The sequence below is a fragment of the Chionomys nivalis genome, chromosome 4 (genome assembly GCF_950005125.1).
Source record: "Chionomys nivalis chromosome 4, mChiNiv1.1, whole genome shotgun sequence".
Lineage (NCBI taxonomy): Eukaryota > Metazoa > Chordata > Mammalia > Rodentia > Cricetidae > Chionomys > Chionomys nivalis.
Window position 1 is genome coordinate 105,253,937 of NC_080089.1, and position 14,732 is coordinate 105,268,668.

Sequence of the window (14,732 nt, forward strand, 5' to 3'; positions counted from 1 at the left end):
GTTTTGGTTTTTGAGACATGTTCCTGTCTTAATCTCTGTGTTTAGTCAAGTATAATCTTGAATTTCCGTTCCCAAGTGCTAGGATTACAGACCCTTGTACCCAGTTCTTGGCAAATTTTAAGCAAGCACTCTACCAACTAACAAACTGAGCAATATCTCTTGCCTATGTGTTTGCTGTTACTGTTGTTTTTGAGACAGAGTCTTAACTTTCAGAGGTTAAGCTAGAACTCAGTATATAGTTATGACGGCTGGGAGTGCGGGTGTGCACTACTACTGTCATGTTCTAGGGATCTACCAGCAGTGCTACATCCCCCAAATAAAATTGGGTTTAAAAAACCAGTACTAAGCTGGGCGGTGGTGGCGCACGCCTTTAATCCCAGCACTTGGGAGGCAGAGGCAGGTGGATCTCTGTGAGTTCAAGACCAGCCTGCCAGCCTGGTCTACAAGAGCTAGTTCCAGGACAGGCTCCAAAACCATAGAGAAACCCTGTCTCGAAAACCAAAAAAAAAAAAAACACCAGTACTAAGCCGGGCGGTGGTGGCGCACGCCTTTAATTCCAGCACTTGGGAGGCAGAGGCAGGTGGATCTCTGTGAGTTCGAGGCCAGTCTGGTCTACAAGAGCTAGGTGGATGGTGCTGGAGAGATGGCTGAGTGGTTAAGAGCGTTCCCTGCTCTTCCAAAGGTCCTGAGTTCAATTCCCGGCAACCACATGGTGGCTCACAGTCATCTGTAATGAGGTCTGGTGCCCTCTTCTGGCCTGCAAACATACACACAGACAGACTATTGTATACATGATAAATAAATATTAAAAAAAAAAAAAAAAAGAGCTAGGTGGACAGGCTCCAAAGCTACAGAGAAAGCTTGTCTCGAAAAAACAAAACAGCAGCAGCAAAAAAAACCCAACAGCATTATATTTATAAAATAATGTTAAATTCAGTTGTAATGTGTTTTGTTATTGTTAGTTGGGGTTAGGTCTCAAACTCACTGTCTTCCTGTATCAGTTTGTCAAATGCAGAATTACAAGTGTGCACCATGACACGTAGCAGAATCTGTTTTAATTATTTTGTGTGCATGTGTGCCCATGCGTAGACCAATCTGGCCTCTCTTAACTCACATAGGTCTGCCTACCTCTGCCTCCTGAGTGCTGGTATATTAAAAACATGCGCCACAATGGCTTGCAGAAGGAGTTAGATTTGATCCAGGTAATTGGATGCTGCTGGGTTTTTTTGTTTGTTTGTTTGTTTGTTTTTAAAAAACTCACGCTATTATTTATTTTGGTTTTTCGAGACAGAGTTTCTCTGTGTATCTTTGGCTGTTCTAGAACTCACTTTGTAGACCAGGCTGACCTCGAACTCCCAGAGATCCATCTGCCTCTGCCTCCCACTTGGGAGGATTAAAGGCATGCGCCACCATGCCCAGCTTAAATAAAATTTTAGTTTATAAGATTTGACACTTTAATTTTATGTTTATAGTTTTGCATATGTGTATGTCTGTGTACCACATGTGTGATACTCTTGGAGTACAAAAGAGCGTGTCAAATCTGGAACGGCACTTACAGAGGGTTTCCATGTGGGTACTAGGAGTTGAACCCAGATCCTGAAAGCGTAGTCAGTTCTTATAATGACTGAGCCAACACTCCAACCCTAATAAAGAAAAGTTTAAACATATACTTACATATATGCTTATACCACTCTACAAATGTGCAGAAAAACCAAAGGGGCACATGTTCAAAAAAAATTAAAAGTGAAAAGTGTTCAAATGGTTTGTTCTTAGATCCCTGTTAATCATCTTATTTCCAGGGGTAGATATATCTTACTGTAAATTTTATGTATGTTGAAGAAGTTTTCCTATGGGTTTGGTGGCATTGTGACTGCCAGAAGCCTTGACTGATGTAGTCCCCCTTGCTTATTCATGTTACAGGGTCCTGGGAGCTGGATGTTGCTTGCTTTACTCACTGTTGAATCTTGTTCCTGCAGGTACAGGTGCAGGTACAGCAGTCTCCACAGCAAGTCTCAGCTCAGCAACTTTCCCCTCAGTTCACCGTTCACCAGCCTGCTGAGCAGCCTATCCAGGTCCAGGTGCAGATCCAGGGCCAACCACCGCAGTCAGCAGCCCCCTCCATCCAGACCCCATCTCTGCAGAGCCCCAGCCCCTCTCAGCTGCAAGCAGCCCAGATCCAGGTGCAGCACGTGCAGGCAGCCCAGCAGATCCAGGCTGCAGAAATCCCAGAGGAACATATCCCACATCAACAGATCCAGGCTCAGCTGGTGGCTGGCCAGTCTCTTGCCGGGGGTCAGCAGATTCAAATCCAGACCGTGGGTGCCCTTTCCCCGCCACCGTCCCAGCAGGGCTCACCCCGGGAAGGAGAACGGCGGGTTGGCACAGCCAGTGTCCTTCAGCCAGTGAAGAAACGCAAAGTGGACATGCCCATCACCGTGTCCTACGCCATCTCAGGGCAGCCAGTGGCCACCGTGCTGGCCATTCCACAGGGCCAGCAGCAGAGTTACGTATCTTTGAGGCCAGACTTACTGACAGTAGACAGTGCCCACTTGTACAGTGCCACTGGGACCATAACTAGCCCTACAGGAGAAACTTGGACCATCCCTGTTTATTCTGCCCAGCCCCGGGGGGACCCTCAGCAGCAGAGCATTACTCACATTGCCATTCCCCAGGAAGCCTACAATGCAGTCCACGTCAGTGGCTCGCCCACAGCCCTGGCAGCTGTAAAGCTGGAGGATGACAAGGAGAAGATGGTGGGCGCCACATCTGTAGTGAAAAATTCCCATGAAGAGGTAGTGCAGACCCTTGCAAACTCTCTCTTTCCAGCACAGTTCATGAATGGCAACATCCATATTCCAGTGGCTGTGCAGGCCGTTGCAGGCACGTACCAGAATACAGCTCAGACTGTACATATATGGGACCCACAGCAGCAGCCACAGCAGCAAACTGCACAAGAACAGACACCACCACCACCCCAACAGCAGCAACAGCTCCAGGTTACTTGTTCAGTAAGTGAGACTAAATCTGTAGGGAATTTTCCTTCCTTGGATTCTGGTGTAACATAGAATTCACTATACTGTGTAGATTATTTATTCCATTATGTTTGTCTTAATAGTGATAGTATAGTTGGGCGATGGTAGCGCTTGCCTTTAATTCCAGCACTCGGAAGGCTGTGGCAGGTGGATTTCTTAGTTTGAGGCCAGCCTGATCTACAGAGTGAGTTCCAGTAGAGCCAGGACTGTTTCACAGAGAAACACTGTCCTAAAAAACAAATATTTTTAAAAAGTAGTGATAGTATATAGGGCAAGGAAGAAAAGCAGACAAGAAGTTTTTGGAATTACTGACTAGTAATTCTTTAGATTTTAGAGTATTTGGAGTGGGATGCCTATAATATTTCTTTGTAATATTTTTATGGTGAGAAAAGGTAATACTATGATGAATGGAAGACCCCAAAGTGTTATATATGTCTCTGGGCTACTTACATTAACAGCTGTTGTTGAGCCATTAATACATAGGTAGTAAATTCATGGTGGAGAGCTTGTGAGATAGATTTTCCCTTTATTTATCCTTTAATATGATATAAACAAGTTAAAAGACCTGAAATACCTCTTAGTAGATCTACTGAAAGGTTCTGGATGTGGGAGTACACACCTGTAATGCTGGCACTTGGGAGGCAGAGGCAAATAGATCTCTAAGTTCAAAGGCAGCTTGTTCTATATAGCAAGTTGTAGGCCATCCAGGACTATGTAATGATACCTTGTCTCAGAAAACAAAGTAGGAAAAAAGTGGCAAAAATAAGAAAATTAGCAACTAGCCTGTTGTGCATGCCTATTTAATACCAGAGCTCCAGAAACTGAAGCAGGAGTTCAGGACCAGCCTAGGTCACATAGCAAGACCATCTAAAACAAAACAAGACAGTTTCTTCAGTGTTTATACCACTTAATAGCGCATGGGGAAAACAATTGTGCTTTAATTTGAACTTTAAGAAGAGCTGGTGAGAAAGTAGGAACTCCACAGTTAAAATGGTTTGGGGAGAGCCATACCTTTTCTGAAAACCTTCATTTCCTGTTTTTGTAGTGAAACCTTCCTCCTTTGGTCTCATTTTCATCTCCATCTGTTTCTATATCTCTCTTTTATTCTCAGCAGATTCCAGACATTATCTGTAGAAACTAACTCTACTTTTATCCTGGTTTCCTTTGGGGTAGGAATAATGTTTTCTTTCTTTTTTTTTTTTTTAAATATTTTATTTATTTATTATGCATACAATTTTTGTGTGTATGCCTGCAAGCCAGAAGAGGGCACCAGACCTCATTACAGATGACTGTGAGCCACCATGTGGTTGCTGGGAATTGAACTCAGGACCTTTGGAAGAACAGGCAATGCTCTTAACCGCTGAGCCATCTCTCCAGCCCCCAAGGAATAATGTTTTCATAGGCTGGTTTTGATCTGGTTTTATGATCTTGGCCTATCTTTAGCTCCCTGTAAAAGGTATTTGCTATCCACCTCAGGATCTGCCATAACATCCTCTTAACTAAGGATACATTCTTGGACTGTATAGCTTAGCTGGACTGCCTAGCCTCCCTGCCCTCAGGCTCAGAATTTGATAAGGACTGCATCTAATCTCATATATTCCCACTATTCTCTTATCTACCTGCCCCCCCACACACACATACACCTCCTGTCCTCTTCCACCTATGCATTTTGTAAACACATTGATTTTTGACTTTCTTTTTTGTTGACTGTCAGAGTTTCTGTAAACTTAAGTGGGTGTGGAAGAGTCATGTTGTAATCCTGGTGTCATGGAGGCTGAGTTGGAGTCTACTCTTGACTTCATTAAGAGACCTTGTCTCAAAAACATACATAAGTAAGAAAGTAAATAATTTTTTTTTTTTTTTTTTTTGTCGAAAGTCATTTAGGATAACTTGATCCTGGTTTCTGAGCTGTTGTCACTTAGATATTTTTCTTTTTTTTCCAGTATTGGAGATTGAGCTCAGGACCTCACAGATGTTAGGGAAGAAATCTACACTGAACTATACCTGCAGTCTTTTTGTTTGGTTTCATGTAACTCAGACTTGACCTTAACACTTGAACAGCAGATTCTTCTGCTTCAGTTGAGTGTGTGGGCCACCACACTTGGTTTTATGTATGATGAGGCTTAAATCTAGGGCTTCATGCATGCTAGGCAGTCATCTATAGTCTTATTCCCCTCAATCCTCCATTTATTTATTTATTTATTTATTTATTTATTTATTTATTTATTTATTTATTTATTTATTTTTGAGGCAGTGTTTCCTCTGTAACTTTGGAGCCTGTCCTGGAACTAGCTCTTGTAGGCCAGGCTGGTCTCCAACTCACAGAGATCCGCCTGCCGCTGCCTCCCAAGTGCTGGGATTAATGGCGTGCGCCACTACCACCCGGCAAGGAAAGCCTCCTTTAACTAGCTAGTTTATCAAAACTTGTCAGGGCATTTTTTTAAATGGCTGAAGATACACAGAGTTGTAGATGATCTCCTGGCAGCTAACATCCCGAGTGTTGGGAGTAAAGGCATGTGCCACCTACACAGACAGTTCAAGAAAATGAAAACCACCAAATGGAAGTTGCTTCTTGTGATCAGACCCACTGCTGCTAAGACAGCTTCTCCTAAGGTTTGCATTCCCCTTCTCTATCCCAGAACTTATCGAGGGAATTTCAACCTCCAAGAACAGCGTTAATGGGTAGGGTACAGGGACAAGGCAAGGCAGAGTCCTTCTTAGCACTGTCCTTCCAATTCCGTTTCCATTCAAAAATGTGTTGTTCTTCCCCACCTGTAGCCTGCCACGGCATTCCCCAACTCGCCATTGTTGCTGCAGCAGAATGCTGGCAAATTTTGTTTTGTTTTGCTTTATTTTAGACAGCCCAGCCTGACCTATAACTACAGACATGCAAACCACTCCAGAATTTTTTTTTTTTAATTCAACCAAAAGTCCTATCTTTAAGTAGGCATAGAGACAGCAAAACTATCGCATGCTCCCGTGGCTAGCACCCGCAGATTCTGGAGCTAGGGACACAGAGTGGGTCAACCGCGGACAGGAGAGGCAGGCTCCACAAGCCCATCTTGATATGGTTTTAACTGGTTCTCTTGCCTTATCCTCTCAAGTAGTTGAGACCAGATGTGTATACCACTACATCCGGCTTCAGTTGTGGGTTTTTATTGTTATTTTTGAATCATGTCTGAATTTTTATATACTTTTTTTTTTTGATTTTCTTTTTGAAGCACAGATTCTCTATGTAGCCCTGGCTGTCCTGGAACTTGCTCTTAAACCAGGCTGGCCTCAAATTTAGAGATCTGCTTGCCTCCACTTCCTGAGTGCTGGGATTAAAGGTGGGCACCACCATGTCTGACTTCTCGTCAGGCGTCTTAAGGGTGCCAGGCACACACATATTGTGTGAGCAGACATGAATGCAGACAAAGCACCCATGTACATAAAGTAAAATTTAAATTAAACAGAAAAGGAGTTGGGGAGATTGCCCTGCATCCTCATAAAATGCCAGGCATAGCAAAAATGTCTTTAACTTCAACACTGGGGTCAGAGACAGTGAATTCTAGGAACTTATTGACTGACCAGCCTAGCCCAAACTGACGAACTTGAGGTTCAGTGAGAGAACCTAGCTCAAGGGAGTAAAACTGAATAGTGATGATAGAGCAGAACTCTGTCTTTCCCTGTCCTCCTTAGGTCTGCACATAGGTGTATGTACCCATGTGAGTGCAGAAAAACATCTTTTGAACAGGGGCGTGGTGGTGCACGTATTTAGTCCCAGCACTCAGGAGGCAGAGGCAGACAGATCTCTGTGATTTCAAGACTAGCCTGGTCTACAGAGTGAGTTCCTTTACCTGTGTCAGTAAAACATCAAATGTTACTTCTAGTTTTAATAAATGAGTGTTTTGTATGTAGTCAACTTGGATGAATGTAGTCTAACTTCTGACCTAACCAATCTCCCCCCCCCATTTTAAGTTTTCCCGTGTTATTAAATAGCTCTTAACTTTTTATTTGTTTGGGTGGGTGCCAGTAGTGCTGGAGAGTGATTCCAGGGGTCTGTGAATGTGAGACAAGTACTCTGATGGCGTTTGTGCAGATCCCTTTTGGAGTCCTACCTAAACACAGAACAGTTTTATCTCTCTGCTAAAAGTATTTTATTAGCTGGATGGTGGTAGCACGTGCCTCTAATCCCAGCACCTGGGAGGAGAGGCAGGTGGATCTCTGTGAGTTTGAGGCCAGCCTGGTCTATCTAATAAGTTTCAGGACACCCAGGGCTGTATAGAGAAACCCCGTCTCAGAGAAAAATGAAAATGGATTATGTACTTAGGGACGAGAGTATTATTTGAGAAAAATTCTGAAAAGTAGAACTTCAAGCTGGCATGGTGTCTGGTGCCTGTAGTTCTAGCATATTTAGGATGCTGAAGCAGGAAGATCAAGAGTTTGAAGCCACCATGAAGCCCTGTCTGAAAAATACAAGAGTTTTATAAATTGGAAAAACCATGAAGAGTCTCAAGTCTTACCTCTGATTGTACAGTGGCAACATAGTCTTCACTATTTGTTTTTACTTTTCTTTGTCTATTGATTGTTCTATACTAAAATTATCAGGGGAACATTGGTTCTTCTCACCCCCTTAAATACTGGATTATATGTATGGATCATGCCCACCTCACGGGGGATGGGGTTACACTTCAAGGATCACAGGCAGGAGTATACTCCTACACACCAGTCTCCTAGGGCTCCGTAAGTGGTAAACCAAGCACTCAGCCATGCTGTTCTAGCCTCCCTAGTGCTGATTCCAGCCCTTTGTCATAGAAGACCATTCAAATTAGAGTCTGGGAATAGGTCCCAGACATGGGCATTTTCCTACCAGTTTAGGTGATTTTTTTTTTTTTAAGGTAGAAGTAAGGTTGTTGTTTTGTTTCAGTTGATAACAGGGTTTTATGTAACCTACTTGGACTTAAAGGTATTCCATAGCTAAGTGTGGCCTTGACTTCTCTTTACCCCTCCCCCCACATACACACCCGTCTTCCAAATGCTGGAATTACTGATTTATACTACCAGGTTTGTGACTACATTTTAAGAATCTACATCTCTACTCTACACATTTGGAATTGGATATGTAACCTACAGTTTAGCAACCTTGTTTCTACTTGGGAATTTCTTAGATATGTGATCTTCTCAGGTCCCAACCCAGATGTTTTCAGTCACTTTTAAACATTTTAATAAAATGCTTAAGTGTTTTATTTGCACAGTGAAAATTTTTTAAAAGATTTATATATTTATTATATATACAGTGTTCTGTTTGCATGTGTTCCTGCGGGCCAGAAGAGGGCACCAGATCTCATCACAGATGGTTGTGAGCCACCATGTGGTTCCTGGGAATTGAACTCATGACCTACCTGGAAGTGCAGCCAGTGCTCTTAACCTCTGAGCCATCTGTTCAGCTCTGCACAGTGAATTTTTGAAGTAGTGTTTGAAAATAAGCCTTACTTAGGGAGTTTTTAAAAGATTGATAGCTGGGCAGTGGTTGTGCTTGCCTTAATCCCAGTACTCCGATAGCAGAGGCAGGAGGATCTCTGTGTTCAAGGCCAGCCTGGTCTAGAAAGAGTTTTCCAAGACAGGCTCTAAAACTATAGAGAAATCCTGTCTCAAAAAACAAAAAGACTGAAACTTGGACTCTACCCTTTGAAGAGATTCTAGGGAGGTTTGGGGTATTGGCATTGTAGGTTTTGTTTTCTTTTGTGTGCATGTTTCTTTTTCTTTTAGGTGTATGTTTCTTTTTCTTTTGGGGAGGGGGTTTCTCTAGTTTCTCATTGGCTGTCTTAGAACTCACTCTGTAGACCTGGCTAGTCTCGAAATTAGAAATCTGCCTGCCTCTGCCTTGAGCGTTGGGGTTAAAGGTGTGTGCCACCACTACCTAGTTTTCTTTTCTTTTTTTTTTTTTTTTTTTGGTTTTTCAAGACAGGGTTTCTCTGTGGTTTTGGAGCCTGTCCTGGAACTAGCTCTTGTAGACCAGGCTGGTCTCGAACTCACAGAGATCCACCCGCCTCTGCCTCCCAAGTACTGGGATTAAAGGCGTGCGCCACCACCGCCCGGCTACTACCTAGTTTTCTTGTTTGGTTTGGTTTGGTTTGGTTTGGTTTTTGGAGACCCAAGTCCTACTTTCATAGCCCTGGCTAGCCTTACATTTTCCATAAAGCCTGGGCTGGTCTCGAACTTGAGGTGACACTGCAACTCTGTCTCAGCCTCCAAAGTACTGTCAGTACAATCATGTGTTTCCATGCTTGGTCTATAGTAGTAATTTTAAATGAGAATCAAGAGCTAGCAAAATGACTTAGTGGGTAACAGCACTTTCTCCAAGCTTGTCTTCCTGAATTCAGTCCCTCAGAATTATATGATAGGAGGAGAACTGACTTCCATAAGTTGTTTTCTGCCCTCTGCAGGCACACCAATGGCACACGTACACACATACAATTTAAAAATGTAATAAAAATATTAAATGAGAGCCGGGCGGTGGTGGCGCACGCCTTTAATCCCAGCACTCGGGAGGCAGAGGCAGGCGGATCTCTGTGAGTTCGAGCCCAGCCTGGTCTATAAGAGCTAGTTCCAGGACAGGCTCCAAAGCCACAGAGAAACCCTGTCTCGAAAAACCAAAAAAAAAAAAAAAAAAAAAAAAAAAAAAAAAAAAAAATATTAAATGAGAACTGGTGTAGTCAGAACTACAGAACCTAATGAAAAACAATATTGACATATTCTGATGGTTTCTATCTCCTAGGCACAAACTGTTCAGGTTGCTGAAGTTGAGCCACAGTCACAACCACAGCCTTCACCAGAACTTTTGCTTCCAAATTCTTTGAAGCCAGAAGAAGGGCTCGAAGTATGGAAAAACTGGGCTCAAACCAAGAATGCTGAACTAGAGAAGGATGCTCAAAACAGACTGGCCCCCATTGGGAGTGAGTGTTTCAGAGGGAGGGCGGCTTGGATGTGTCTAAAACTTAAGTAGAAGAAAAACAGAATGGCAGGCAAGTAGCGTCTTTGACTCTGAGGACTAGAGAATTTCTTTGGAAGTACACTTTTTTTCTGATGAACGGGATGTACTCCTCACCCTGTAAAATGAACAGGATTTATGGGATTTGCCCAAGTCCAGATTTTTAAATCTTTGGATTTCTAGTGTCAACGAGAGACCAAGGCAGAATGGGTTTTGGGAAGAACTGGGAGGTGCCAGTGAGTTGTGCTTAAACCCTGTCTTGGTTTGGCCTCATTTATTTGCTCATATTACAGAGTGTGGTTTTTGCATTTCTCTGCTTTCATTTCTTAACCCTTAGGGAAAGGAAACCTATTGATGTGATAGCGTAATAGCATCAACCGCGTTGATAGAGCGGTTCTGAGTACAGATTCAATGGCCATTCCTAGCCCAAACCTTGATGGGCAGTATCTTCTCTGAGCTCGCCTTTGAACAGTGTGATCAGCCAGTTAAGACATCACTGTTGCCAGGACTCTCACTCACCCTTAGGAACTTGTGTCACAGGGCGCCAGTTGCTACGATTCCAAGAAGATCTGATCTCCTCTGCTGTGGCCGAATTGAATTACGGCCTCTGTTTAATGACACGCGAGGCTCGAAATGGAGAAGGTGAACCCTACGACCCAGACGTACTCTACTACATTTTCTTGTGTATACAAAAGGTAGGAAGCAGATCTGCACGGGAACTTCTTTGAACTTGTTCTCATTGGATGCTTTCACAGTACTCTAATTTAGGAAAGTGACAAGTACTCGGGGAGACACAGCAGGCTGATTGTTAGGAGTTCCTGCTGGCCAAGGCTGCATAGATATCATTCTACCACTTTGGAAATCATGTGTTCAGGTATTTAATGAGGATCAGTGAAGTAGCTCAGCCCATGAAAATACTGTTTAAGGCTGATGACCCAAATTTCATCCCCAGAACTCATGGTAGAATGTATTTAATGATTAACTTTTTTTTTTCTTAAAAGCATCTGTTTAATTCATTTTGTTAAAGTAAGCATGTAGTTCTCATAAAGTTACTCAATCTGGTGCTCAAGTATAACTTTTATTATACCTTACATTAATACAAAACAGTGGTTTGAGGGAGTATGGCTAAAATTGTATACAAATCTTTTTGGTTTTTCAGGATAACAGAGAGGCTGGTAGAATGGCAGTTTAGGGGAGCAGAGGTAGATTTCTTCCTACTCAAGACTAAAGGATTCCACAGTGTGATGCTACAAGACTTGTTTGTCTGTTGGAGCTTACTCTATTGCCTGGCTCTGAAAACAGTCAGCCTCCAGGTTTATTCCTTTCCTTCTGGTCCTAACCCAGAACTACCCAAATTATCTCACGTGCTGTCTCTATTCATAGAAGACGGTGGTAGTGTAGTAATCTCAGTTTACGAGACAGGGCCTAAAAGTACTTACTACTCTTAAAGAGAGTTCCCAATACCTACATGGTGATTCACTGCCATACCTAACTCCAGTTCCAGGAGATCCAGTGCTTTCTTCTGACCTCCAAGGGCAGTAGGCATACATGTGGTACCAATCGTGTGTAGATGAAGCACTCCTAGTCATAATGTTGACAAGATTAAAGTTGGATGTGGCAGTATCTGCCTTTAATTCCAAGCACAGTTGTGTGGAACAGAAGCTGATAGAGCTTGAGACCCTATCTCAAAAAGTTAAGCCAAATTTAAAAAAAAAAAAAAGATTCGTACATGTTACCACAATGCAGTAACCTTAACAGACAGGGTGACATCCACCCCGGCCCTTTTTTTTGGGTGGGGAGGTAAGGGAGATGTAGCCCTGGCTGTCCTGGAACTCACTTTGTAGACCAGGCTGACCTCGAACTCACAGAGATCCCACCTGCCTCTGCCTCCTAAGTGCTGGGATTAAAGGTGTGTGCTACCACACCCAGCTTCTAGTCTTTTTTTTTTTTTTTTTTTTTTTTGTGTGTGCATTGGTGTTTTGTCTCCTTGTATGTCTATGTGAGGATGTTAGCTCTTGGTGTTACAGACAGGTGTTAGCTTCCATGAGAGTGGTGGCAATTCAGTCCAGGTTCCCTGTCTGTCCTCTTTAACAGCTGAGCCATCTCTCCAATCCCCAGTTCTATTCTTGATTTTTAAGAGATATTTTATTTGGTATGTATGTGTGAGTATTTCTGTGTATGTATGGGCACTATGTGTAAGCAGTAGGGGCTATGTGGATGCTGGAAACTTAACCTTGGGTCCTTTGAAAAGGCAGTAAGTGCTCTTAACTGCTGATCCATGTCTCCATCACGTGTCCCCCCCATGATTTTTACCATAGTACCTTGCCTATATGTATAGTATTCACAAAAGATCCTTCTTTAATTCATCTGTCAGTAATGTAAATTTCTGTAATGTGATTTGAGGTATGCTGTGGGAATGACACCAGTTGAACAATTCTAATTTAATCTTGTTTTGATTTTTGGAGGCAGGGTTTGTCTGTGTAACAGCCCTAGCTGTCCTGGAACTAGCTCTTGTAGACCAGGCTGGCCTAGAACTCACAGAGTTCTGCCTGTCTAGAACTGCCTGCCTCTGCTTCCCAAGTGCTGGGATTAAAAGGATACACCATTACCTCCTGACTTAATACCTTTTGTTTGTTGGAGAGAATGAGTAGAATAAGGAAGTGGTGGTAGTGAAAAATGTTTTCCAAAGGTTTTACTCAAGATTACCAGTAACATTTGTCAATTACTTTTCTTTTAGTATCTTTTTGAAAATGGAAGAGTAGATGACATATTTTCTGATCTTTACTATGTTCGTTTCACGGAGTGGTTACATGAAGTCCTGAAGGATGTGCAGCCCCGTGTCACTCCTCTTGGTAAGAATTTCCCTTGTCTTTGAATTTCCTTACTTTTTTTTTTTTTTTTTAATGTACATTGGTGTTTTGCCTTCATGTGAGTCTATCTGTGTGAGGCTGTTTTGAGCAGAGAGTTGCGAACTGTCATGTGAATTCTGGGAATTGAACCTGGGTCCTCTGGAAGAACAGCCTATATTCTAACCACTGAGCCTTCTCTCCAGCCTTGGATTTTAACAAGATAGGTAGCTAAGTTGGTGTGGTAAACACCAGCACTCAGGAACAGAGCCACGTAGATCTCTCTACGAGTTCCAGACCAGCCAAGGCCACATAGAAAGATCTTGTCTTAAAAGCAGAAAAACAACTACAAAAAATTCTGTAATTAGCTGGGCGGTGGTGGCGCACGCCTTTAATCCCAGCACTTGGGAGGCAGAGGCAGGCGGATCTCTGTGAGTTCGAGACCAGCCTGGTCTACAGAACTAGTTCCAGGACAGGCTCCAAAAAACCACAGAGAAACCCTGTCTCGAAAAACCAAAAAAAAAAAAATCCTGTTATTGGAGGTTTCTTGTTGCATCTTGTCCAGCAGCCACTTTTAATGTAACCACTCAGAGGCTTAATTACATACTGGCCTATTAGCTCAAGTTTATTATTAACTAACTCATTTTTATTAGTTTATATTTTACCATGAGGCTCATATCTTGGTTCTCTGGCGGCTGATTGCATGTCCCCTGACTCTACCTTCTTTCTTTCTGTATTCAGTTTGGCTTTCCCGCCTAGTTATAGTGTCTGCCCGGGTCTAGACCAAAATAACTTTATTCTTCAGCCAATAGGAGCAACACATATTCTCAGTGTACAGAAGGGCATCCCACATCAAAACCCAACAAAAACAAAACCATGGGCAGTGTTTTTGGCTGACTGCAGCATAACTGGGGGGAAGGGGCTATCTATGATCCACAGACAACAGCTTGAGTCTCCGGTACTTGGTTCATCAGTGACCCCAGTGTGTCACACGTGTGATTACTAACAACTTTTCTTCATGTCCAAATTTATTGATCAAACTAAGAATCCTAACTGGGTGTTGGTGGCACACACTTTTAATCCCAGCTCTCGGGGAGGCTGAGGCAGGCGGATCTTTCTGAGTTCAAGGCAAGCCTGGTCTACAGAATTTCAGGACCTCCTTGGTGGTTACACAGAGAGACCCTGTCTTGAGGAGAAACAAACAGCAAAAGTCATAGCCCACAGTAATAGAATGTGCTTGTTTTCTCAACTAGTAGGAAATCTGAAACAGAAAAATTGCTTGAGTCAAAAAGCTTAAGGCCAGTGTGGGCAAAATTGTGACACCATGTCTGAGAAGAAAAACCAAGTGAATGAAACAAACTCTAGGAATCATCATTACCTACTATGAAAATGTATTTTTCAGGGGCTGGATAGATGGCTCAGTGATTAAGAGTACTTGTTCTTGCAAAGGACTCAAAAGTTCTATTCCTGGCACCCATGTGTTAGCTCACAGACCATCTGTAACCCAAGGTCCCTCTTCTGGCCTTGACACTGACATACAGACGGTTTTTAACTGTGTGGGTGTTGGACATGGATTCCAGGTGTTCTTTTCTAAACCACCAAACCATCTCTTCTACCCCTTAAGGATTTTTATTTATTATTATTGTTTTTTTCAGATAGGCATAGTAGCCCATGCTTTCAGTCCTAGCAACTGGGAGGCAGAGGCAGGCAGATTTCTGTGTTCCAATAGCAAACTATCTTCCTTGCCTGGAACATCAGATCCTGTTCAGTCCTTTTCTTCCTTCAAGGCTCTAAATAGTTTAATTTCTTAAAAAAAAAAAAAAAAAAAAAAAAAAGCCGGGCGGTGGTGGCGCACGCCTTTAATCCCAGCACTCGGGAGGC

General features: G+C 42.9%; 1 protein-coding gene across 4 annotated transcripts in view; it reads left to right on the forward strand.

Moving 5' to 3' along the window:
• The window catches only part of Qrich1 (glutamine rich 1), a 41,229-nt gene that overhangs the window by 15,214 nt on the left and 11,283 nt on the right, over positions 1 to 14,732 (forward strand). For all 4 annotated transcript variants that reach the window (XM_057766497.1, XM_057766494.1, XM_057766495.1 and 1 more), the window contains 4 exons: positions 1,977 to 3,008; positions 9,793 to 9,970; positions 10,546 to 10,700; positions 12,743 to 12,857. In XM_057766497.1, coding sequence (XP_057622480.1) covers positions 1,977 to 3,008; positions 9,793 to 9,970; positions 10,546 to 10,700; positions 12,743 to 12,857 — 1,480 coding nt within the window. The remainder of the gene's footprint in view (positions 1 to 1,976; positions 3,009 to 9,792; positions 9,971 to 10,545; positions 10,701 to 12,742; positions 12,858 to 14,732) is intronic.